The 25,247-nt window shown below is 42.2% G+C and overlaps 1 protein-coding gene across 1 annotated transcript in view; it reads left to right on the forward strand.

Annotated features, from left to right (window-relative positions):
- The first annotated feature begins 3,888 nt into the window (after positions 1–3,888).
- Positions 3,889–25,247, forward strand: part of LOC144717679 (adhesion G protein-coupled receptor A1-like) — a 76,555-nt gene continuing 55,196 nt past the window's right edge. Inside the window, exon 1 of the mRNA XM_078593226.1 lies at positions 3,889–4,112. Coding sequence (XP_078449352.1) covers positions 4,110–4,112 — 3 coding nt within the window. The 5' untranslated portion in view covers positions 3,889–4,109. The remainder of the gene's footprint in view (positions 4,113–25,247) is intronic.

Genomic DNA, 25,247 nt, shown 5'->3' on the forward strand with positions numbered 1-25,247 from the left:
TTTTTGTTTGAGCAAATTTGATAGCATGTTCACTGGCTGCTTAAATGACACCTTTATCTTCTGCTGAGAACATTATGTCTTTCCCTGCACAGTTGCATGAATTAATAAAGGGCAATGAAGAGAGAGGAAATCTGAAGTATTCCATTTCCCATCAGCCACTTATGCATTTGGTGACCTTTTTAAATGTGTTACATCTTACCGTGAAACAAACTAATTTGGCACGGAAAGCCACAGCCATGAATATACACTTAAATAAGCACAGACATTTTATGCAAGTCAAAATCTGCAACACGTTTTTATGCTGCACAGAATTTGTGTCAATCAGAGCAAAACTGTAAACACACGGGGTGTGTCCATCACATGTGGATATATTTTATGAAAACAATGTTGAACCAATCAATCATGCTGTTATTGAAAATTACTGTATTATAAGCACACTCATATGCCATGGTGAATTTTAATTGATATGTACAAGTGTTAAACCTACTCATGTGTGATTGGCTCAATAAAACTCACAACTCTCTACCCTTAAATATGTTAAACTTTTCTTTAAAAAAAAACGGCGTGAGAAGTCGTTATCTAAAGGGTGTAAATATAATGACTGACAGATGACTTTGAAAATACATCAGGGACTCTTTTTGCCACATGCGACGCTGACACAAGATTGTTTAATTTAATTCCTAATTAGATTTTCGTGAAATATATACAATAAATACCAGTACTACAAAGTATTATATTCTTTTGTATTAACTGCTAGATAAAATACACAGCAAATATATATATTTTTTTATTCAATCATTATTTATTTAGGCACCAGGTTAAATATTCAGAATGCTTCAACTACGGAATAAACCGTGAAGCAGAATTATCAGAGATTACAGCTGTCTTCTCTTATATGTAATGCCACCTCTGCAAATGGAGGTGGCTTAAATTCCGTTGAATATTGTGCTACATCAGTTTTAATTTTCCATCTCTAGGTGAAAGTAAAGGTGCAGCATTGCAATTTCTTGCAAATGCTGCTAAAACAGCCTTCAAGAGAGAGAACTCTGCAGAGAGCCTCTAAGAATGTGTTTGGCCTACTCTTTCAATCTGGGCAGCTATCTTGGAAGAGGTGGGAGAACCCACACTTTACCCCACGACATGCTGTAACCCATGTATAATGTTGGGTGGACAGAGGCAAAGGAGGGACTTAAGGAACACGCACCATTATTGAAACTGCTGCTCAAGGAGAACTAACCAGCGGCAACCCTACAGACACATAGTTTCCTTATGTTACATACATATTCTGATAATTTAAAATAAGAAAAATCGAGAAAATTTCACTTTTTTTTGTCAATCACAAGACCCAACATGTTTGTTAGAGCCATTGGGGGGGAGAGACTAACCTAGATTAATTTAAATTATTGTTATTTTTCATGACCAAAAATGTCTCATTAGCATGATAATAGGTTTTTCCCCTTTTTTTGGCAACAAAACAGGTGTTAAGATGTTAAAACACCAAACTGAAACCTTTTACGAGGGATCATTAGCATGATCAGACAAATTTCAGCATTGAAATTGAAATTAACGACTTTTTTTTACACACAAAATGTATCCATTTCCAAATTATTTGAGCAAAAAGCTCAATTATATAAAATTATATTTAAAAAAAAACTTTTCTAATGTGTAGGCCACTGAATGTTTCACAAATGGTTTTAAAATTGATATTTGAAGAGCTTTGTCTCTTTGACTGCAAACTGTGGAGAGCATACTGCAGATTTGCAAAACACGATCAATTGTGGTTTCCTAAAGAGAGATTTGCCCTCCGTCCCCCCTCATAGAAATATGGAATTTCCACCCATGGATCATTGCCACTAACAAAGATGAGCACAACCCAATTTATCAACTGAGCAATGAAAAACATTTTCTGATACAGTGTGTTACATAAACTCTGCGCATTTTGATCTGCCCATTGCCATCACGTTGTCGTGCTATTGACGGTCATGCTCCACTTGCACAGTGAACATTTCAAATGACACAACACATTGTTTTACAAAAGGTCAAATCTCTGTAAGTTATAAATTAATAAATGCATTCGAATGCCTTTCCTTTGTGACCCTCTTATCAGTGAATCCCGGTGGCTGTGGGAAAATCTCACCATTATTTTCCTGCCACTTCATCCTCTTATCAGCAACTTGTGGATTACAGGATGACGTCATCCATCAAGCGGCACAGTTCTGTTCACAACTGAACAAAAACACCCAGGTTGTAGAAGTCACCCGAGAATCTGAGCTGAGTATCAGCATCAAGTCACTGCAGCAGAAAACATAGAAGGCATTGCATATTTTGTTTATTCAACATTTGTTTTTGAATTATTTCCAACGATTTCAATCGTCATTATGTAAATCATTGACTTCGTATATCATTTACGAGATCTAATTTGGCCACTGATATGCATCCCAACGTATGTGACTACGTTTTACCTGCTATATTACATTCAAGTCGATGGCTTAAACAATTATGTCGTAGGAATACTATTACAGTACAAAAAGTAGTTCGTAAAATTATGCAGCTGTCAAGTTTCCCATTCATGGCACTCCTCTTGTAGAGGTGCATGCATATTGCATCAACTCAGTGATTTACTTTTGCAAATAGTGGTGGATAATGTCCACTGCTGGTTTAAATTCTTGCACCTGTGGGTGCCAATTATATCGGCACTTTGGTTTCAGCCTTTCCCCCGAGTAGTGGATTCCTTTTTGGCACTGTGACTAATCACTTACTACTATACATATTAAGCACCGGTATTTTTTTGCCACACTGAGACATGAATGCGAGTATATTGTAACAGTTATATCGAGCTCAATGTCATAGAAGTCAAACATAATTGAAAATGTTTGTTATCTTCCATCAAGTGTAAAATATGAGGAGTTCCACTGCTGATTGAGAGCCTCCTCATGCCATGTCACCACACGGTGGAGTGGAGTGCAGTGGTTATAACTCTGCATTATGAAAATGGTAACCTGAACTACCATGTCCATTGTGCAGTTGTGGGGATGCCCGAACAGTCCTGGGTACTCATTTCAACAGCCCACTGATATGCATGATGACGTATGGTCAAACTCCCTTGATCGACACAGCATGGCAGAAACCTTTATGCATTGGCGGCTTGACAAAGGGCTGTACATTTAAACTATTTGTATTATTAAATACGTGTTTGTGTGTATAAATTAAGACACTTGAATTGGCGATATTAGCTCAGCACTAACAATGGCTCCCAGATGCTGTTGTTGATGAATGCTCATGGTTTGCAGGTTATCAAATTACGAATATAGTTTTCAAGAATGACACATGCAAGTGTAGCGTAGCATTAGTTGTTCAATGACAGTTGCATCCAAATGTTAATGCGGTCATTGCTCTACGTTGGTCTAAACAATTGTTCGTGAACTTCTATTATAATAAGAGTTTTCTTTTTAGAAGTTTGGTAACATTATATTCTTAAACATACATCAACGCATTTAACGAATGAATTAAAATTAGAAACCAGTTCGATAACAATAATTGCATTTTGGGGCAATTCATGCTTTTTAGCCCTTTATTTCTTGAGCATAAGAGGCATTCACTAAATTAAAGTGCTGCATTGTGCCTGCCATGCATCACTACGTTATGGGGAGGGGGCAGCATTTAATTGCAAGCATATTGCGTGCCCAATCCGACTCTCCCTAATATGGCAAATTCTGATAACGTTTTCATGCAGAAGGCTGCAATCCCGTACGGATGATTCCCCAAGCAAGACCGACCTCCCCAACATTAACACAGGTTGCGCTCGTTTGGGCGCAAAACGATTCATTAAAATGCGCCTACTCCGAGCGTCGCGGAGGGACTTGTAAAAAGCGACCCGCCGCTGTCCTTGTGGCGTTTCAGATAGTCCACGGCCGAGGAAGCTCGAGTCGGGTAAGAGCCGAAGACACCGAAGCCGGCGCTGCCGCTTTCAACGCGCCGCGGAGCCGGCCACCAGCCGAGCGAGGCTGGTTGCAAGTCTGGGAAAAATCAATGGCTGTCTGCTAGTCCTGCTTCGAGCACGTCACGTCGATACCCCATTTAACTGCCTCAAGCGCTGCCAACAATCGCTCATGGTAAGCTGGCGCGAGCCGCCGCCGCCGTTGCCTGCACGTGCCTCGTCTTGCTCTAATTATTATATGTCGTGGAGAGGCTACTGAGATGATGCATTGTTTCAACCCCGTTGTGGCACCCACACTCTGGTCACCCTTACTTTATCATTACTGGACTGCTCGTTGCAATCTCCAGGTGAGAGGTACTCCGGATAATTTATCATTTTTATAACATGAATTTAGGTTTTGTTTATTAAGTCTGCGTGCATCATTTTGACGTATGCTTAGTTTTAGTGCACGCGACACTTGTTACTATTTACTCGGCACATAGCATCCTCAATGTTATGTCAATAACTCTTGTGTTATGCTGCCTCAATGTGATGCAGAGAAGGTTATTATCCATGTTTCCTTTGCAGCACATCAACAAATATGTGATAGTTTTTATAATTGGAAAGTGAACAGTGATTCGTTAATGTGACAATATTAACTTTTTTGAACATCTATTGCTTTATATTGGCCATTCTCAGCTTCTAGAAACTTACATCCTTGTCACTGTATCTATTAAACCAGCTCTTACTCCAGCATTTCATAATTATTGGTGCAGGTCCTTGGAATTTTTTGTGTTTTTACAAAGCAGAGGGAGCTAATTTCAAACTATACGTTTTTCTTTAAAAACAATTATACGCCCGTCTTATGAAAATGGTCATGCATGATAAAAGTTATTTCTGAAATGAAAACATTTCACTATTGGTGCTAACATCGCCGCTTGACGATTATCAGGCTTTGGAAATTTGGGTAATGCTCATTTATTAAAGCACAGTCCTGATGTGCCTAACTATCAAGCATGTGAATATGCAAGCTGAAAACTGACCTCCAGCCTTGGCTTTTTACTTGCTGAACAGTGATAATGAAATGCTCTGCTGCCGAACATGGTCAGAGACACGCGTGATATTCATTATTTGACACAATGTACCAATTTGTCAGTGGAGATACCGACGTATTTTTTATTGTAACAATGTTTTATATATCTAAATTTGCACCTCACAATCACTGAGGAATCACGAACAAGCTGGAAGGCAGCCAGGCGGTCAGCCAGCACCAACGATTTCACAAGTTCTGCAGTCATCTACAGTGAGGGAAAAAAGTATTTGATCCCCTACTGATTTTGTACGTTTCCCACTGACAAAGAAATGATCAGTCTATAATTTTAATGGTAGGTGTATTTCAACAGTGAGAGACCGAATAACAACAAAAATCCAGAAAAACGCATGTCAAAATGTTATACATTGATTTGCATTATAATGAGGGAAATAAGTATTTGACCCCTCTGCAAAACATGACTTAGTACTTGGTGGCAAAACCCTTGTTGGCAATCACAGAGGTCAGACGTTTCTTTGACCACCAGCTTTGCACACATCTCAGGAGGGATTTTGTCCCACTCCTCTTTGCAGATCTTCTCCAAGTCATTAAGGTTTCGAGGCTGACGTTTGGAAACTCGAACCTTCAGCTCCCTCCACAGATTTTCTATGGGATTAAGGTCTGGAGACTGGCTAGGCCACTCCAGGACCTTAATGTGCTTCTTCTTGAGCCACTCCTTTGTTGCCTTGGCCGTGTGTTTTGGGTCATTGTCATGTTGGAATACCCATCCACGACCCATTTTCAATGCCCTGGCTGAGGGAAGGAGGTTCTCACCCAAGATTTGACGGTACATGGCCCCGTCCATCGTCCCTTTGATGTGGTGAAGTTGTCCTGTCCCCTTAGCAGAAAAACACCCCCAAAGCATAATGTTTCCACCTCCATGTTTGACGGTGGGGATGGTGTTCTTGGGGTCATAGGCAGCATTTCTCCTCGTCCAAATACGACGAGTTGAGTGGATGCCAAAGAGCTCCATTTTGGTCTCATCCTACCACAACACTTTCACCCAGTTGTCCTCTGAATCATTCATATGTTCATTGGCAAACTTCAGACGGGCATGTATATGTGCTTTCTTGAGCAGGGGGACCTTGCGGGCGCTGCAGGATTTCAGTCCTTCATGACGTAGTGTGTTACCAACTGTTTTCTTGGTGACAATGGTCCCAGCTGCCTTGAGATCATTGACAAGATCCTCCCGTGTAGTTCTGGGCTGATTCTTCACCGTTCTCATGATCATTGCAACTCCACGAGGTGAGATCTTGCATGGAGCCCCAGGCCGAGGGAGATTGACAGTTCTTTTGTGTTTCTTCCATTTGCGAATAATCGCACCAACTGTTGTCACCTTCTCACCAAGCTGCTTGGCGATGGTCTTGTAGCCCATTCCAGCCTTGTGTAGGTCTACAATCTTGTCCCTGACATCCTTGGAGAGCTCTTTGGTCTTGGCCATGGTGGAGAGTTTGGAATCTGATTGATTGATTGCTTCTGTGAACAGGTGTCTTTTATACAGGTAACAAGCTGAGATTAGGAGCACTCCCTTTAAGAGGGTGCTCCTAATCTCAGCTCGTTACCTGTATAAAAGACACCTGGGAGCCAATTTATAACATTTTTGACATGCGTTTTTCTGGATTTTGTTGTTGTTATTCTGTCTCTCACTGTTCAAATAAACCTACCATTAAAATTATAGACTGGTCATTTCTTTGTCAGTGGGCAAACGTACAACATCAGCAGGAGAGCAAATACTTTTTTCCCTCACTGTATATGTTAAGATGTTTGAATTCAATTATTTAGTATTTATATACATCGGAGAAAACCGGAGCACCTACAGAAAATCTATATGTGCAAGGGGGCAACACTCATATGGAAGAATTTTGAAATATACTTTTGCAAATTTGTACTTATATACTTCATTTATCTGTAACTGTTTATTTGTGGTGACTTGCTTCCCTATCCTATACTTTGCACTCCTATAATGTTTTTGTATTTCTTGTTGTTGTAACGTTCTGACCCTCGCCTACTGGACATCTGTGAAAACGGGCTTCATAGCTCATCAGATTCCTCCAGTTTACGTGAAGATTCTTATTCTAATTCTGAGACGGGTCAGATGACAATGGTCCGCATTTTGCTATACCATCTACTCCTGGCGAATCTGGAGGTGGCACCTTGATGCCTACGGGAAGAGATGTCGCAAAATTTGTGTGGGATCCACCAACCCTCGCTGCCTCCACAGTGCCAGATTACAGGCATGTGCTACCAGTAACCGGTTATATGTTTAGATTATCTCGGAGTCCATAATTCATACTTGGACTATCATTGAGGTTAAATGCAATCATGAGCAGTAATTCTATTGTTGTAGAGGAATGTTTCAATGGAACTAAAAACTCACGTTTTAAGGGAGTCGATTCCTTTTTAAGTAGATTTGCACGTAGACACACACTGACACATTCTTTTCAAATATCCAAGTGGCACTAAAAATGTAAAATTGTAATAATATTTTTGGACGGCTAGGATTACGTATATATTCAATGTCGGTTGGCCAACTTGCTTGTCAAGTTATTTGAAGCTGTGGCACCAAACAATGCTATATTTTAACATAATCTTCGGATCTAAATCCTAAAATGCCAGATTTCTTGATGATAATCATTCCGATGGATGTTGTTCTAAACGGTTTCCCCCAGATGTAACAATCCATTTAATGATAATCGAGATTTCCCCTTTTTTTCTGGCAACAAAACAGGTGTTAAGATGTTAAAACACCAAACTGAAACCTTTTACAAGGAATCACGTTAATGCAGACATGATTCCTTGTAAAAGGTTTCAGTTTGGTATTTCAACATCTTAACACCTGTTTGGTTGCCAGAAAAAAGGGGAAAAACCTATTATCATATTTTGATACTGGCAAAGGAGGTCGCATGATGTAAGTGCATTTAATACATTATGTTTTCCTATTTACCTTCACTTTTTTTTTTATTACAGGTGGCACTAAAGATATTTGCTCAAATGTGTTGAATATGCCTTCATTCTTGAGATTATATCAGTGCCTTGGAAACCTCTGCCTCAAGACCACATCAATAAATACCGAATTAAACGAGCTCAAGAATGTCCTTCCACATACCAGCTCGAATGATCTGCTGCTTACCTGCCACACAAAGAATACTTTTTATCAAGGTCTCGCAAATATATAATGTGCCATCGATGGTGGCAGTGATGAGAGGCTAGAATAATTAAATTGTCTGCTTCATTCTGCTAAAGTCATTTTATAATTGTGCTGGACCATGGCTGTTCTCAGGTTATACCTATGCTCATGTATCCCCGTGACTTTAAAGGTGTTATGAATATATGTATTGGTATTTGCGCCATTATAGCATTGCAAGAGTATTGCAGAGATGCTACATTTCAGATGGGTATAGTCTTCCAGTATGGGGTGATGTAGGCTATGTGGTTTTATGCAATTAGGCAAATCAGGTCATCTGTGCGTAATTTGAAAATTTGGCATATTTGGACCGTGACACCAGCACATATGGCCCTCCTCTTATTTAAATGAAGTCACGGTATTTAAACGTTCGCTGTGAAGCTGATGGCCGATTTATATATATGTGGCTGATACACCCATTATATCAACCAGGATGGCTGCTGGACTTGAACCACGAGCCTCATGAGTATGCCCGACCTCATGAGTATCCGATAAGCTCGCAGTGTCAATTACCTTGCAATAGTTTACCAAGACCTAGGCACCTGAACTGACCCTGTAAACATCACAAATTCAATTGAATTCAGAATCTGCAAACTCTGATTCCTGTCACTTCGCTGATCTCTAAATCAGGTGTCCACATATTTTGCATCGAGAGCTCAAAGCTGCAGGCCACAGCCATATAACACGTGTCCCGATAGATACTGTATAAATGTAACATTTATACATTTTCACTGCCAATATTATACGCAGTAAAATATGTACGCAGAGTTACATTTCTTGTGTTGGAGATAATGTATTTCATTGGGATAGGAGAGAGATGCATTCAGAAATGTTAACATAGACGACAACAATGATATATGAGATGCATTTAGACAATATCCCATTGACTCACCCACCTACAAACTGGCCCGATTTTATCTGAAACCTTGCTTCCATTCAAGTGAACTTTGTGCATTTTACATGTCTACATTTGTATTCGTTATTCGAGGCCAAGAAAACTGGAAATGTCGGTCCAGACATCTGTGGTTGCCTACATTTTCACAAGTCTAGTTATATATTTTTTATTTGATCATACTGAACCCATTGAGAGTGTATTTCTAAATGTATCCAGTATTAAAATGTGGCACATGCTTTTTTCTGCATTGTCAGCACGATAAAGGAACTGGTGGCTGGTGTGAAGCTATGCGTTATGTTCTCTGTGCTTGCTGACACAGAAAGTCCCCTGAAGAACTGGCCACTATAACATTCGGAGACTTTCACCACGATGCCACTTTTGCACGTAACAGTTTTCCCTCCACATCGTTGCAGAGCACACCACATTAAGCATTGCACTAAAAAAAGTATGTAGTTTGAAGTATTGTTTTCTCTCATGCCTTATACAAACTGATTATAGGACGTACAATTATGAGATGGAATTAATCGAGGATAGTTTTTACTTGCCCATCCACCATTCCAGGTCCATCAACAAAAATATGTTATCACATAATGAAACAGTGGACTGATAAACAATAAAGTAAATAGCCATTTAAAAAAATTAATAGATTTTTCATCCCCATTGCTGTGATAGCTATAAAAGATATCAGTAATTAAGTCAAGGACATATTTCTCCACGTGAGTTTTAATATGTGCACACACCTGCTCCCTGTGTTCGCATGAGCGAACACAAGAATAACATTAGCTTTAGAAATGTTGGGTCAGTTTTTATACAAGTTTGTTTACACAAAATATATGTTTGTATACCACATTATGAGAAACCATTAATAGTCATATAAACGTAAGGAAAAAAAAATTAGTTTACCCAAAAACACTGCACCAAGTCTCAAAATTAATTTCCAGGAAGATCCTGATAAGGAATGTTTGACATATCCCTTTTCCCATAACGTTACATCATCTAAATCCAGCTCGATCGCTGCCGTAATTCATAATAATCGACAATTGGCAATTGGATGTAGGCCTGCCATAACCGCCACCACCTTTCATGCTCCTGCAATGTAGCATCGCATCCAACATGAGCTGATTTCCTCACTCGGTGACCTCCATGGATACCCTCTCAGGCAGCATACCCTTCCTTGGCTGCCACTCCATCATTGTTCTTGACCATCGGCCATCGTCATTTCAGCGACGTGTCCTGCCTAAGCCTCGCTTGTCTTCATTTTTTGTTTTTATTTCATTGCAACGCAAGCCTGGTACAGAAGCGGGGGTGGTGGGGGGCAGAAATTACGCGAAAAAAAGCCCCCGAGATCGACCGCGACAGAGCTTAGTGAAGGGGGAGAGCATTTTGGCTGACTACCCCATTTGGGTTGGGAGCCACGAGCGGAGGAGCGAAAGTTTACATGGGGGAGGGAAAAAAGTAATGGAAAAGGTAACCTAACGTCAAAGGGGGGTAGGGAAGAGGGGGGGGGGCAAGAGGAAAAAGCACGTGAAAAGCACACGATCAACCACCACAAATACAATAATTTACACGCGATGTATGAGCTTGTGAACTAACCTTCCGCAGAACATGAATGTGCTCCCGCCAATTACCCCCACCTGCGCACCTCACATTAGGCTCCGTAAAACAGTGGGGGCCGTCTTGCTTCGAACTCCCGTTCTCTGTATGCAAGTTTTGCGGCTTAAGTGCTCGATACCCGCTTGGGCAGTGAAGGTGTTATGCCACTGCCTCCACGAGGGGCGTTCATGCTCTCTTCAGTTGGTCAACGTTACCTTCTTGGCTCGTGATGTTGAAGGTTTGTAGTGAAGTGTGACTGGGCAGTTGCTGAAGGTCATCTGGGGCAATCTTGGGAAAAGTCCGAGAATTATGCTTCCACTTACTTTTCTTATCGGATAGAATCACGTCTTTAACCTGTGTATGTTCTCTCAAAAAATGTATGTAAGTATGTTCAGCTTCTTTCGCACCGTACGTAGCCCAACTGTACTAATCGGAGGTGTGGTGGATACTTTAGAGGGTACACGCATGTTGGAAAGCTCACTTTCTATTCCTTGTTGGAGTATATACGCTCTCGTGCGAGGAAGCTGGAGTATATGGAGGAAATGAAGATCGAAAAGGGTGAACAATCAACTCTGTGCATAGACCATTCAAAAACTACTTGCTGTACTGACTTCTAAAAAAATATGATTTTGATGTCTGTGCCCATCGACAAATAATTAAATACAGAATCAGTTTGAAGAGATGGCATGCTTGCTTGTCACGTATTATACTAAATCCGATTGAAAGTGCCGGGGATGTTGTTCATTAATTAGAACAATTACAAAAAAAAGTGTTTTTATTGATTTTATTTGAGTGGTTTAATAGTTAATGTGCTGAACAAGAGTTTGATACTTAAGTGCATAAAAAAAGTAAAGAGAACAGCTTATTGACTCGGGAGTAAATGCCGTGCTACAACATTAATGTACCCTGAGGAATGCAGGTAGAACATACATCACCAGCTCTGGACACTCACCAATGTTCCTGTAAACCAATGACTTATGTATAGTTTGCTGAAGAATGACAAATATTTCTAGAGGCAGAATGTATTTCCACATGGCTGATGAGTATTGATTATTGCGATGTTATACACTGTGGACATGTTTGTAATATATGTTGTTTGTTCTGGCAGAGACTCTTGGGGAAGGTAAAGGTGTTCTCAGTTTACTTTGCGTTAAAGGTGCTAGATAGAAGTGATATGCCCTATTAAGATTCTAAAAGTCCCTTGGCAAGCAAAACCCTTGTGCAGTAGCTGTGTAATAACATTGCTATTCCCCAGGCCACAATGAGAGTTTTCTGAGATCTAACGAGAATGACATCTCATCAGATGTAAACCAAAGAAAGTGATGATGTACTTGCTGACAGTGCGGCATAAGCACATATGACAAAAATGAAACACATTCATCAATAACACTGCTGTAAAGGAGAAAATACATTATTTGAATACATATCATATTGGCGAAGACCTCGGGGCCGGCCCAGGACATGCTGTTGGGACTATGTCGCTCAGCTAGCCTGGGAATACCTGTAAATTCCTCAGGAAGAGCTCCAGTCTGTGTATAGTAGTATATAGTCGTGTATAGTGTAGTAGTGTACAGTAGTGCAGTGTATAGTCGTGTATAGTGGAGTATATAGCAGTGTAGTGTATAGTCGTGTATAGCGTAGTGTATAGTAGTGTATAGTTTAGTGCATAGTAGTGTCGTGTAGAGTGTAGTGTAGTAATATATAGTAATGTTTAACACGTAGGCTTTCGCGGCCAATATCATCCATAAGGTTTTTTTGGGTTAGATCGCGTAAATATATAAATGTGTCGTTAAACCTGCCACCACCCGACACAGCCAACTAGTAAGGGTTGTCACGTAAACAGAATATTCCAATTCGTCACTAGTACAGCACATACCTGTGTGCTGTACTAGTGACAAACACACTATTGGAGTCTGTTACCAGGGAAAAGGAGATCTGGACCGCCACTGCTCAACATACTGCTGCCGCGACCCTCACCAGGCAAAGGGGACTGAGAAATGAACGAAACGAACGAATATATAAAAATATATATAATTATTTATTATATATACTTTTATATATTAGGCCATTGCAATCACAATTAGACATGGGCCTACTCTGCTACTAAGATGGGCTATTGCTCAAGATGTCACCTGTTATTTAATGTTTCCTCTTTAGGGCAGTGTTATTGACTAACGTGTTGAGCTTTTGTGATCAGATGTAAAAGTCTTATCAGACATCAATGTGCGTATGTGGGATTGTTTTCTCTTGCTTGTTGAGCTTGCTAATGTGCTCCACGCTTTGTGTGAAAAACATGCACGGAGGAATTGTCCTGTCAGGGCCTGCAAAGCATAGCTTGCAATGCCCAACATTCATGAACTTTACACTCTGTATGCACACGGTACCTGTAAAGCGTATTCAAGCGATCGGAGTGTGCTCTGTATCCAAGCTCTTTGGAAGCCTATTGACAGTGCTGCACACACCCTCGCATTCCCATGTGACGATAATGCGCATAACCCCCAGCCTCGCAAATGTCGTTTTCGAGTGCATGTGTAATGTAGCTCTCAGAGACACTGTCTTTTTCAGTTATATGTATATTTATTATTAATAAAGTCCGTCGACTCACTGATAACTTAACAAGTAACCACGAGTGACTATATACACTTGGGTAACTTAAATAACTCTATTCTGAGACAACATAACTCTAGCCTTCCAAGAATACAAGGTGCGCACTCCAGAATGATGAAGACGACTCGTTCTAAGGTGACGATGGCGACGGCAATTCCCCCACAACAGCAACCCAGAGCCCCAGTTCACGCCGGCTTTCATCCCCCTCACAACCCGGCCACGACCCTATTCCCGAACCCTCTTTCACAGCACCTGGCCCTGTCTGTCTGTGCCCTAATTACAATTTACGACCGTTAGGTCCCTTGCTTCCCCTCACGCAACCCTGTCAAAGCTTGTCGCATCAATCATTATTAGCAACCACTTAGGTCCCACATTACCCTAACGTGACCCTGTCTGTTCCGTTACGTTAACTAGTAACCATGGCCACGGCAAGCCGTACTGTCCCTACATCACCCCGTACTGTCCTTACACATGTACATCAAAGGGCGGTGGACACATTCATTATCCAGGCAACGGACGCTAACATTTAATAGGGGTTTTCAATTCTGTTTCGCTCTCTGCAAATGGCAGAAATGTCATGATTACATCATAATATTGGTGTTGAGATCTCAGAAATTTGAAAACAACTGAGAGTTTTTTTTTCTTGATGAATACATTTACCGACAAATTTTGCCCCGCCGAAAATTCCAAAACAATATATTAAGTCTTGACACCAGTCAGCATTTATCCAAATAGCATATTTAATACATTTACAATCTGCAAAGCTGTGATGGTTTGTTTTGTCATGTGGCTTAATGATCCAGTGACATTGCACCCATTTGCAATAGCTGTTATTTCTGCCAAAGAAAAGTTGACAGTGTAAAATCCATGGAAACACGCTCATTCATATTCAACAAAAAAAATATGACTTAATCAGGATGTCTGATATGGTGAAAACTATAAGCGGGAAGCAAAAATGCGTTTTAACCAAATTTGCTATGGACCTAATGACAATTTATATGGCTGCTTTGCAAAACTCGTGAGTTAAATTAAATTGGCACTACACCATGACAAAAAGTCCTATTTAAGTAAGGTCACTGGTGGAACATCTCCAAACCTGCCTTTCTGATGATGTTTTTGTCAGTGTAAGCATTCCCTTTGTAATGCATTTTATTGGAGATTACCAAAAAATATTTCCACTTATTATAAGGCATTTGAAATATAATTAAACACCGTATTATTTACTTTCTTACCAGGTCACAAATGCAATGTGATTTTATGTAGCCTGACGTAATGTGTGGGTACACCCACCTCTTCTGTAATGTCTGGTCAGAGTAGACCAAATACCCCCCCCCCCTATAGAGTCACTCTCGTGGAAGCTGTTTGACTGTCAGTGGTGTGAGCAAAGCAATAGCAGGGCTGTACCTTCGCCTTTTATGTACAGTATGTCAATAATAGTCTTTACTATTTTTTTTTCAAACACGTTATGAAATATATTGCCCACATTTAAACACGGCTATCCACATTGTATGGGGGGAAAACCCCAATTGGGAAGGCCTTTCTGTACCAATTAACTGTCTATGGTAGAAGGCTATGGTAGAAGCAGTTGAATTAAACAGCAGCCCTAAAGCACGTACGATTTTGACGAACTTTAAAAACACTTTTGTGCCCATTGTTTAAATATGATACATTTAACAAACATCTATAGATAAGGCTCCCTCATTTAAGCTGCAACAGCTGCCCTCGTAGATATTAGCCATGGTTCATGAGATGTTTCCGCCAACTACTGCAGCCCATTGTGGCAGGTTGGTGGCTTATATCGGTCCAATTCTGCCATCCGCTACTCCGAGAGCTGCTGTTTCCACTACCAGGAGACCATATTCTACCCCAAATCAGTCTAAGCAGTGGAATGCTCCAAAGGCAGACATGGGCAGAGTTGGGTGTGCGACGTTATAAGTTCAGTGGTTGAAGAGTGGCATTGTGGTAAGTCCAAGCTAGGGATGATTTCTGGATCTTAAAATTAAGATTTTTGTTCCTTCTGAAAATTGTGTTTTCATGCTGATAAACATAAAGAACCCCTATATAGCATATGCTATACAATTGGTACAAGTATTGTACATGAGAACATGAAACACACCAATCAGTGGTTTGACCAGCACCACAGCTTTTGTTTCCCCAGTCCTGATGCTTACAAACAAAACACACCATGTTATAGCCGTTAAGCCACGCTGTATGTAATTACAGAATGATCAACGAATAAAGTCCACTTTTTGGCGTAGTCTCTGAATATCTAGCCTGCATCAGAGTTGGGATTAATCACCATCAAATTCAACTCATCATTATCAACAACATAATCATCTTCGCTTTCAAATAGTTTATCACCGTAATCATCATCATTATCATTTGTCTATAATGTAGTGTCATTATTTTCATCATAAATAATATAATATAACGTAAATATAAAATAGTGAATTATGTATGCACATGATGTGAATATATATATTTTGAAATATGTTTTGAATAAGTCGTCCTTGCGCTAATTTATTGTTATATTTCAATAGGAGCCCAATACAGAGCACAAACCGCGACGCAAGGGGGTTACAGAAACTCAGTCCCGAAGACTATGCACCTGTGTTAAAAGCAAGGGGGAGAGTAGGCTCGCTGCCCCACCGAGTGAGGTGCATATATTTTTATATGAGGGGAAGGTGAGGGAAAATAACTTAAAAAAGAAAGCAGAGGGAGCTGGGGGGAAGAGGGGGAGGGGAAATGCAGATGGGAAGGGGGGAAGTAAAACGGAAGGAATGAGCACTTAGGAAGGAATAACTTACACGTGCATTGGTGAACTTAACCTATCATAGCCACTCAGAGCGGTGATTGACTTCTGTCCATCTCCCGGGGGAAGGGAGGCACTTCTTGCTCCTGTCCCCTCACCCCGATCCCACAGCATATGCACTTTACACCAGGCTCCACAGGAATGAGGACCATCTGGCCTCGAACTCACGTTCCCATACCTTTAAGTTCGTGGCTTGAATGTCCCGTTCCCACGAGGGCGAGAAGGGTATTATGCCACTGTTTCCATGAAGGGGTTCATGGTTCGTCCATTTTTCTAGGTTGGCCTTTCAAGTCGTGATGTTGAAGGTTTTCAGAAGAGCATACTGGTCGCTCGATACTGCCTCCGGGTTTCAGACCCCACAGCGTTGTTTACATTGGAGTCCGTTGTTGCAGATGCTATCAGAAAAAGTCCGTAATAGTCGAGTAAAATTTCAAAATATCTGGGCATGACCAGAAGGCGTGGAGGTATCATGCATGAATTAAAATTGGATGAACTTCAGAGGCAGTGTTCTTGGGCCAAACTGGGTAGCCTGCCATATTAGAGTCCATTCATGTTGGGGCATGCCTCGGTTCAGGAGCCTGTTCCAAAGCGTCATAGTGGTGGATTTGGTATGACATTTCTCACAATCTACCAAGTGATATGCCTCTGCTTATCTATATTTTAATTTCGAGATCTCTAGCCAGTCTAATATAGGGTGAATTGAACAGTCCAGGTTCTTACCAGGCGCTTTAGTGATGGCATTCCTGAGCTACATGTATGTATAGAAATGTGACCAGGGGATATTGTACCTTGCATGAAGGTGGTCGAAGGGCAACAAGTAGCCCTCCTTGGCTAAGAGGTCCCCGACGACTTCCAGTCCTGTTTCTCTCCAGCTTACCCACCACCTCATTATCTATTTGCCCCCCACTTTCAACGAAGGGTTGCCCCAAAATGGACGTCTTCTATGAAGAGGAACAGGGAGGGGGGTGTGTCTATCGCTGCATATACCCAGCATTGAAGAGGCCGTCCACACCGGGTTAATGCCCCGTGGGTCTATCTTTAGCCGAGGAAAGGGAATACCCCGCGAGGGACCACGGGCTCACAGACTCCTCCTCCCACCGCTTACCAATCCAGAAGAGCCAATCCTCCTTTAACTGAAAGAGTAAAATTGTGATAGTCGATCCGTGCAAGCTTTTGATTGCATATGAAGGACGATATTTGTGAGTGAAGCACCTTTAAAAAATGGACCTTTGGATCCGAGAAGGGACCATTTATCAGTAATATAGTAGTTTAATATAGGATTATCATCTTGATCAGATGTGATCTGTTGCGGAGGCATAATGGGACATCTGACCATGACGCTAGTGGTGTGGTAATTTCCTGAAATAGGGGAGGATGAAGCCAACCAGATATATAAACACAGACACAACTTCAACCGAGAAGATGGGTACAAACTGAGCAATCATTGGAAGGACGTTATTAACCAGGTAAAGTCTTAACTGACTGTGATGTTTCCATCCTACCTGCCTATGTCAGCTGTTATACAGGTAGGAACAATGTTCCACACTGCCCACCAGGGATGTTTAGTCTGTCTGACTGTCTGACGTGCATATATATATAATATAAACAGCTCTTTGATTGGTGGAGACCTACTGCGGGATACGGAGAGGGGAGGGGCCTAAAGGAAGGGGGGTCAGGGGAGGGGCCTAAGCCCTAAGGATATGGGGGGGTGGTCAGGGGAGGGGCCTAAGGGAGGGGGGTCAGCAGAGGGGCCTGAGGGAGGGGGGTAAAGGGAGGTGCCTAAGCCAGGGGGAGGGGCCGATAGTTAAGGGGGTTGAGGATGTCGGGGAGGGTGGGGGGAAGGTAAACACGCCCAATCATCCAACTTCCCACCCCCCCAAACGCCGAGCGGGGCAGCCATTGGTAGAGGTGGGGTGGAAACGCCCACTCATGCAATCCCCTCCCCACCGAACACCGAGCAACGCCGCGATTGGTTGACGATGTCGGAGAGGGTGGAGGGGAGGGGTAAACATGCCCACTCATCCAACTGCCCCCCCCTGAACGCCGCGCTGAGTGTGTGTGTGAGTCTGAGAGTGTGAGTGTGTGAGTCTGAGAGTGTGTGTGTGAGTCTGAAAGTGTGTGTGAGTCTGAGAGTGAGTGTGTGTGAGTCTGAGAGTGTGAGAGTGTGTGTGAGTCTGAGAGTGTGAGGGTGAGTGTGTGTGTGAGTCTGTGAGATTGAGTGTATGTGAGGGTGAGTGTGTGTGTGAGTCTGAGAATGTGAGAGTGAGTGTGTGAGTCTGGGGGTGTGAGGGTGTGTGTGTGTGAGTCTGAGAGTGTGAGAGTGTGTGTGTGTGTGAGTCTAAGAGTGTGAGAGTGTGTGTGTGTGAGTCTGAGAGTGTGAGAGTGAGTGTATGTGTGTGTGAGTCTGAGAGTGTGAGGGTGAGTGTGTGTGTGTGAGAGTGTGAGTGTGTGTGAGTCTGAGACTGTGAGAGTGAGTGTGTGTGAGTCTGAGACTGTGAGAGTGAGTGTGTGTGTGTGAGTCTGAGAGTGTGAGAGTGTGTGTGTGTGAGTCTGAGAGTGTGTGAGAGTGTGTGTGTGAGTCTGAGAGTGTGTGTGAGTCTGAGAGTGAGTGTGTGTGTGAATCTGAGAGTGAGTGTATGTGTGTGTGAGTCTTAGTTACCTCGAGTGTTATACAGGTAGGAACAACAGGTTCCACACTGCCCACCAGGGATTATTTGTCTGTCTGTCTGTCGTGCATATCCGAAATTCCGCCCACCCATGCACCTCCCCATCGAACACCGAGCTACGCCGCGATTGGTTGACGATGTCGGGGAGGGTGGGGGGAAGGGTAAACATGCCCACTCATCCAACTGCCCCCCCCCCCTGAACGCCTCGCTGTCCAACCAAGTTCCTACCTGCTCACTCCGAAGGAACGTGCTTTCCGACTCTCTGAGTACATCACCAGGTTAAATGTTTTTACATTAACGGGCTAAGTGTCTCACTAACACAGCTACCGTTGCCCCTTTCCCTCGATGTGGCGGGAGCTCTCGCTTTTTAACAGAATATAACTGGCTGTGATGGTTCTGTGTCTCTCTATGTGTTTGTGTCTCTCTGTTTGTCTATCTGTGTGTGTATCTCTCTCTTTGTATGTGTCTCTTTGTTTGTGTGTCTCTCAGTGTGTGTGTGTCTCTCTCTCTGTATGTGTCTCTATGTGTGTTTATCTCTCTCTTCGTGTCTCTGTGTGTCTCTCTCTATGTTGTCTCTCTCTCTCTGTGTGTCTGTGTGTGTGTGTGTGTCTCTCTCTCTGTGTGTGTCTCTCTCTCTATGTGTATCTCTTGCTCTTGCGGGGTTTTGTTCCTGTTGCCCGTCTCTCTGACATTGAAATGCTAATCTTCTCATTGGCACAACCCCCGGTTGCTGGAGCCGTCTCACATTGACATGCTAATCTCTTACATTTACGTGTAGTGGGTATAAAACTTGCGGAGACTTCTCTCTTCTGGAGGCAGCACCGTTGCTCCTTGTCCCCGAGTTGGCGGTGTCCTTCGTTTTTTAACGAGCTGGATGTCTCACTAGCACAGCCACCATTGCGGTGGTTCACTTACATTGACATGCTAATCTCTCACAATACAATGGCCACCTCCACAGCTGCGTCGTCGTGGAGGTATATCAGCGCTCCGATCTTACATTTACATGCGAATTCCATCTCTAGCCCCGCCCACTTACCCTTGGGCTAAACCCATATCAAATATATATATAACATCTTGCTTCAGAAGCTCTCCTGCTCTATATTTTTTTCCACGTGATGACGATTGCTTGTGTTGCGATCGAAACGTCGTGATATTTTTTTTTATCTATGTGGCTTTACTGCAGTCACGAAAGCTTTAAGTCAAGATTTGTTTTATACAGTTGCGCACTTTATTCCTGGGATCTGCAGACTGCTCCTGACTCAGAAAATGGTTCTGTGGCTACAGTGAACGGCAATGGAGAAATGGGGGCAACCTTGTCTTGTGCCTCTGCTGAACGCAAAGTTTGGGGAGTGACATGCCATGCATAACCACTGAGGCCGATGGGTTAGCATATAGGAGCCTACATTTCTCGATGAAAGGGGTGGGGATACCAAATGTATCCATGACCCGGAATAGAAAGGTCCACTCCACCCTTTCAAATGCCTTTTCCCCATCCAGATTGTCCCTCATCGCTATCTCCACCATGTTAACCAGTGTCCTGACATTATCTGCCGCATTCCTATTCGCCGGAATAACCTTATTTAGTCTGTTTGCAAGAGCTTTGGCAGAAAGTTTATAATCTGCATTCAAGAGACAGATAGTGGTTAAGCTGGAGCGGAACTCGGAATGGTCGAAGGATAACATAAACCCCCATCAGCCGCATGCGTGTTCCTTGATTTTAAGGGGCCTTCTTTGTCCCCCCCCTCTCCCCCACCCTAGGTCTCCCACATTAGGTTGGTTATACTTCTCCTCCCCCTATCATCCTCTCCCCATTTAAATTTCCATATTCCCCCGGACGTGGTGTCCCTCACTGGGTTGGGGGGGCAGCAGTGAGCTCCTCTCCCCACCTTTCATCACCCTCCTTTATATGGTCCAGTTATGTCGATACTGTCACCCCGGGGAAATGTGACACCTCAGTTATGCCAGCGACACGGCGTGCTGTATCATGCTCGAGTTTTGTTACAATAAAGGCAAAAAAAGGAAAGGTCACCATCATCTGGGAAGTAAGAGGGGCACCAATTTTTTTTGTAGAGCTCCACCGGGATGCCATCAGAGCCAGCTGCTTCCCCCACTGGTTGATGAGGCCACGGCGTTCATTAATTCCTGAAGGGTGATAGGTCTGCTCAGCTCTCCGCTCTGGAGAGGAACCTGCATCCGGAGTGTGATATTATCTGAGAAGGAGTCAATCTTCTTACTGGTTGGGAATTCGGAAGTGTATAGGGACTCAGAAAATTCCATAACGCAGGCATTAATCGCTTTAATTTTAGTTTGAGGAGGGTCCTGTCCACTCTGAATAGGAGTGATAAACGAGCGGTGTCACCGGGATTTGACCATTCTAGCTAACAATCTGGCAGTGGTGAGGGAAAGATGATGAAAGGGTAATCTAGCTTTACTATATAGCAAGCCAATCCAGTCATTTAAAAACCTTTTTCAGTTCCATTTTTTAATGTAAATTTCTCCAATGATTTCCGGTTGCTGAGCGGATTTCATCTTCTAATATAGTCATTGGGCTAATGTATTCTAAGTTTTTTTTCTTCCTTTAAGATAAAAGCCCCAATATTTTATCCCAATTGTGTTCTCACCATTATGTTATGAAGAGAAATTCAGGCTTCCGTGAATGGCCCACAGATGTGGATATCACAGAGCTCCCTATGAGAGATCCCTCCAAGTGCCAATTTGTCCACACAGTAGGGTGCAGCTCTTTCCTACTTGCTCTTCCCACCGAGTTTAATTGTCATCACGTGACAGTCAATCGAATATTTAAATTCTCAGAGCTGGAATTCTGCCAAATTAAGTTTGAAACTAGTTTTAATGTTACTGTTATTTTGTGCAGTCATTGCTGACTGGGCTGAGACGATCAACTCACTACAAAAGTATTTGGCTGCTATACATTTCCACATAACAAGCAACTTCGTTGAGCTATTCTTTGTGGCCAGGTCACTTCTAAAAAAGAGCTATATAACTCAATGGTCCTTACCTGGTTAAATAAAAAAAATAGTTTCCGGTATAGTTGTACAATCCAGGCAGCTTGCCTGGTTTCGAACCCAGTTTCTCAGCTGTGATGGTTCAGCGCTTTGACCTCTGTGGCATCTGGCCACCAACATACATATTGAGCTGTTGTCCTATTATGGGTACGCAAATGCATGTATATGTGTGTAACCGGATCGGAGCGTATTCAGTCAGTTCTGGCTGTAGGTTGTAATTGTGTAATGATATCATGACGCCGATGCAGATTGCGATCGCTCCGCCTCTAAACTATAATTAGTTTCCACAATTAGAGTGGTCTTGCACCCCTACTTTTCCGCAGGCAAGGACTCTGCTGCACCTGTGAATTGCAAGAAGGAGCTGTGGTAGACAATTACTCAGTGGTTGAAATATCTGCCGCCATGATAGCAATCATTATTGGGAGCCGCGAGCATATTCTTTATCAATGCAGCGTCAGCAAGTTATCATACAACATGAATGGTAGTTTAAACAGCTTACTATCAACTGGCCATGACTTTCTAAATTAGAACTGGATTGGTGGATTCTGTCCTCAAGGGCATTTGTATTTGACACCCAATAATACTCGGCATACTTTACACTTATTCTCTTCGACATCAGCCTCACTGTTGTACATGGAATATACCATTACCAACCATTGTATTTAAAGCCTCACTCACTATGATTCAATGAGGTCATAGTCCATTGCCCAAAAATATCACCATCATCCCTCCTGGATGTTTTTTTTATTGATCGAACAATATCTTTTTTCAGATATAAAATAAAAATGGTGGAGAGTGCGATGCACTCCAATTTGAATTAGATCTATCAGTCTCCTTGGCAATGTACTTTCGGCTAATGTGATCTCTTATAGGAAGGCTGCAACAAAGTGTCAAGTCCATCGCACTTGCAAACTGAAGCCCCACTTTTGTATCATAATAAATTCCAATACACTCAATAAAGATGGACTTTTGGAACTGTGAATCAGTCACCCCTAATGCCAGGAATGTAACTTGTTTGGCAGTGATTGCGAACAGGCATCTGCATTTCTATAACAAGGTACTACGTGTTTACGTATTAGATTACTCAATACGTAATGTTTGTCGCTCCACATTAAAGATAAAGCATTATTTGACACAACCCATTGGCTGTATGGCCTTTGGGAGTGCATCTTGTTAACAGAATTGGTTCAACATAAGAAAAAAACACTGGATCAGCTTTGACAATCAGTGTCTCATCAGCAGTCAGGCTTGATTAAACCAATGCTGGTGAGCTGCCGATTTATTTAGGCAAGGACCCTTTCCGCACGTATAACTATATAATACACGAGGTTACTTGTGCTGCTTTGAACGGAACACCTTGCCCTCAAGAGTTTAATGTATCCAGTCCCCTCATTGTACCGTGAAAGAGTACAGAAACATCTGTTCTGTGTTTGAAAACGCAGACGATGTTTTCTTCCTCATGCTTTCGAATGCTTACTTCCCCCATACCCCCCACCCAAACCCCCGAGATGGAATCTTAATGTTGTCTGCTCTTGTTAACTTCGAATCCCATTCTTTAATTGTACATCATGTACCGCACAATGTTGTTCAGTCTGAAGCATTTCCATAGCAAATGAATGTACATACGTGGATGCTCATGTAAAATGTACATCAACAATCACCATTATGCTTTCAGTCATCACAAAGGTATGCCCTCAGTTGCATTTTCAGCATGTAAATGTAAGCAATTAATTTAAATTAAAATACAAATTTATACATATTAAAAGGCGAAGTTGAGTTTGTCTGTTCATGTTTTTTTATCCTCCATCTGGTGTGCCTTTTGTCTTAGAGGCATGTTATGTAAAAAAATACATTTCAGAGTTGACGTCTGAGATGCAGGCTTTTTTTAGTTTAACAATACAAGAGTAATCATATTTGCAAGACCTCCGGAGAAATTGGCTGTTGGATACTATTGAAATACCAGACACGGTCCTTATAGTGGAACTGTGCACATTTACATGATTATTCTATTGCGGTGAAAAGCGCACCGTTTAATGAAAATGTGACAATTAAGGGCCGTTGTTTTCTCATCTTACATTTGTGTGCGTGTGCATGCTCCCTCGTGTACCGTGCCGGCCTTCATAGATGCTTGCTAGAAGCACTTGCCCTAACAGTCTGTTAAGGCTATACGGAGGGGGCTTTGTATTTTTGGAGTACTTTACCTGGCGCGGTGTGTAAACATCAGTACTGAGGAGACAAAGGCAGTCGATGATGCTGTTGACTACCCACCCCCTTCACGAGTTGTACCAGTCTTAATACGTGCTTCCCAATGCCACTTGCCCCAACAGTCTGTGAAAGGCTACACGGGTGATATTTGTCTCGTTAATGTGAGGGGCAATAGCAGATCGGTTAGTTCACTGAGCTCCAAATGCCCATAACCCAAGTTCAATATATAGCCATGCAAATTAATAGCAAATTATATCAAGTAAGGGCTCCCTTGTGCCGACTCAGCATAACATGTGTGCCTCTCTTGGTGCTATAACATGAATGTGGGGAATCAAAGGTGGCCGTGCAAGTGTAGTGATGACAAAACATCCTCTCAGGTAGCTTGCAACCATTAATAGGTACTCACAAACAACACTTGGTCCAATAGTCAGTGCAGGATAAATGGGAGCTTTATAATGTTTTTTACGTGTAAGCGATATGTGCGAGAGAATCTAAGAACCAGATAAAATGGTCTTTTAGTGACTCGGGGATCTGAGGTTAACTCCCGGCCATGGCTGATTTGAGTGGCGAGTGATAATCTAAATTAGTCTTGGGTCTCTCATTCACCAACTGGCACTGCTTAGCGTGGTAAAAGATGTCAAACAACTCCTGTGACTTACACGGTGCGGGAATGCGTTCATCCAGTGGATTGGTAATAGGGCGACGAATTAATTATCAAATAATTCTATATTGATGACAAAGTAGATATAATTTTGTCTTATGCACAGCATAATTTTGCACTACAATGCATTAGTACATTAATCAGACGATTTCCATGGTTTCTCCCATTGGGTTCCTTGATGTGTAATAAAAAGAGCCTCACGAGAAGCGTAATTTATAACACTTGAGATAGTGTGAGGATGTGTCCTCAGGTGCCTATTTTCTCATTACTATGTGACTGATGGTTACTTACCAATCCCTTTGGTATTGTGCCCGGGCAATGCTGTAGCAAAGCACTGGACTCACAATTGAAAGGTCTCAAGTTCAATTATGGTCAAAGGTCATTCAAGCCGATCATTTCTCCGGATCGGATATAATTTGGTGCAAGAATGCCAATTATCTACCCAATAAAGCCTCATTGAGTCTAAAGCCTCTCTTTCAGGAGGCTCCTCCATTTTTTTTATTTAGTGCATCTCAACCCTTTTTTATTATTATTTTGTTTATGAAACAAGAGTCCAGTACAGAGCGCGAGCAATGGGGAGAGGGGTTACAGATGT

This window comes from Lampetra planeri, chromosome 4 (assembly GCF_965212315.1).
Source record: "Lampetra planeri chromosome 4, kcLamPlan1.2.h2, whole genome shotgun sequence".
NCBI classification, from domain to species: Eukaryota; Metazoa; Chordata; class Hyperoartia; order Petromyzontiformes; family Petromyzontidae; genus Lampetra; species Lampetra planeri.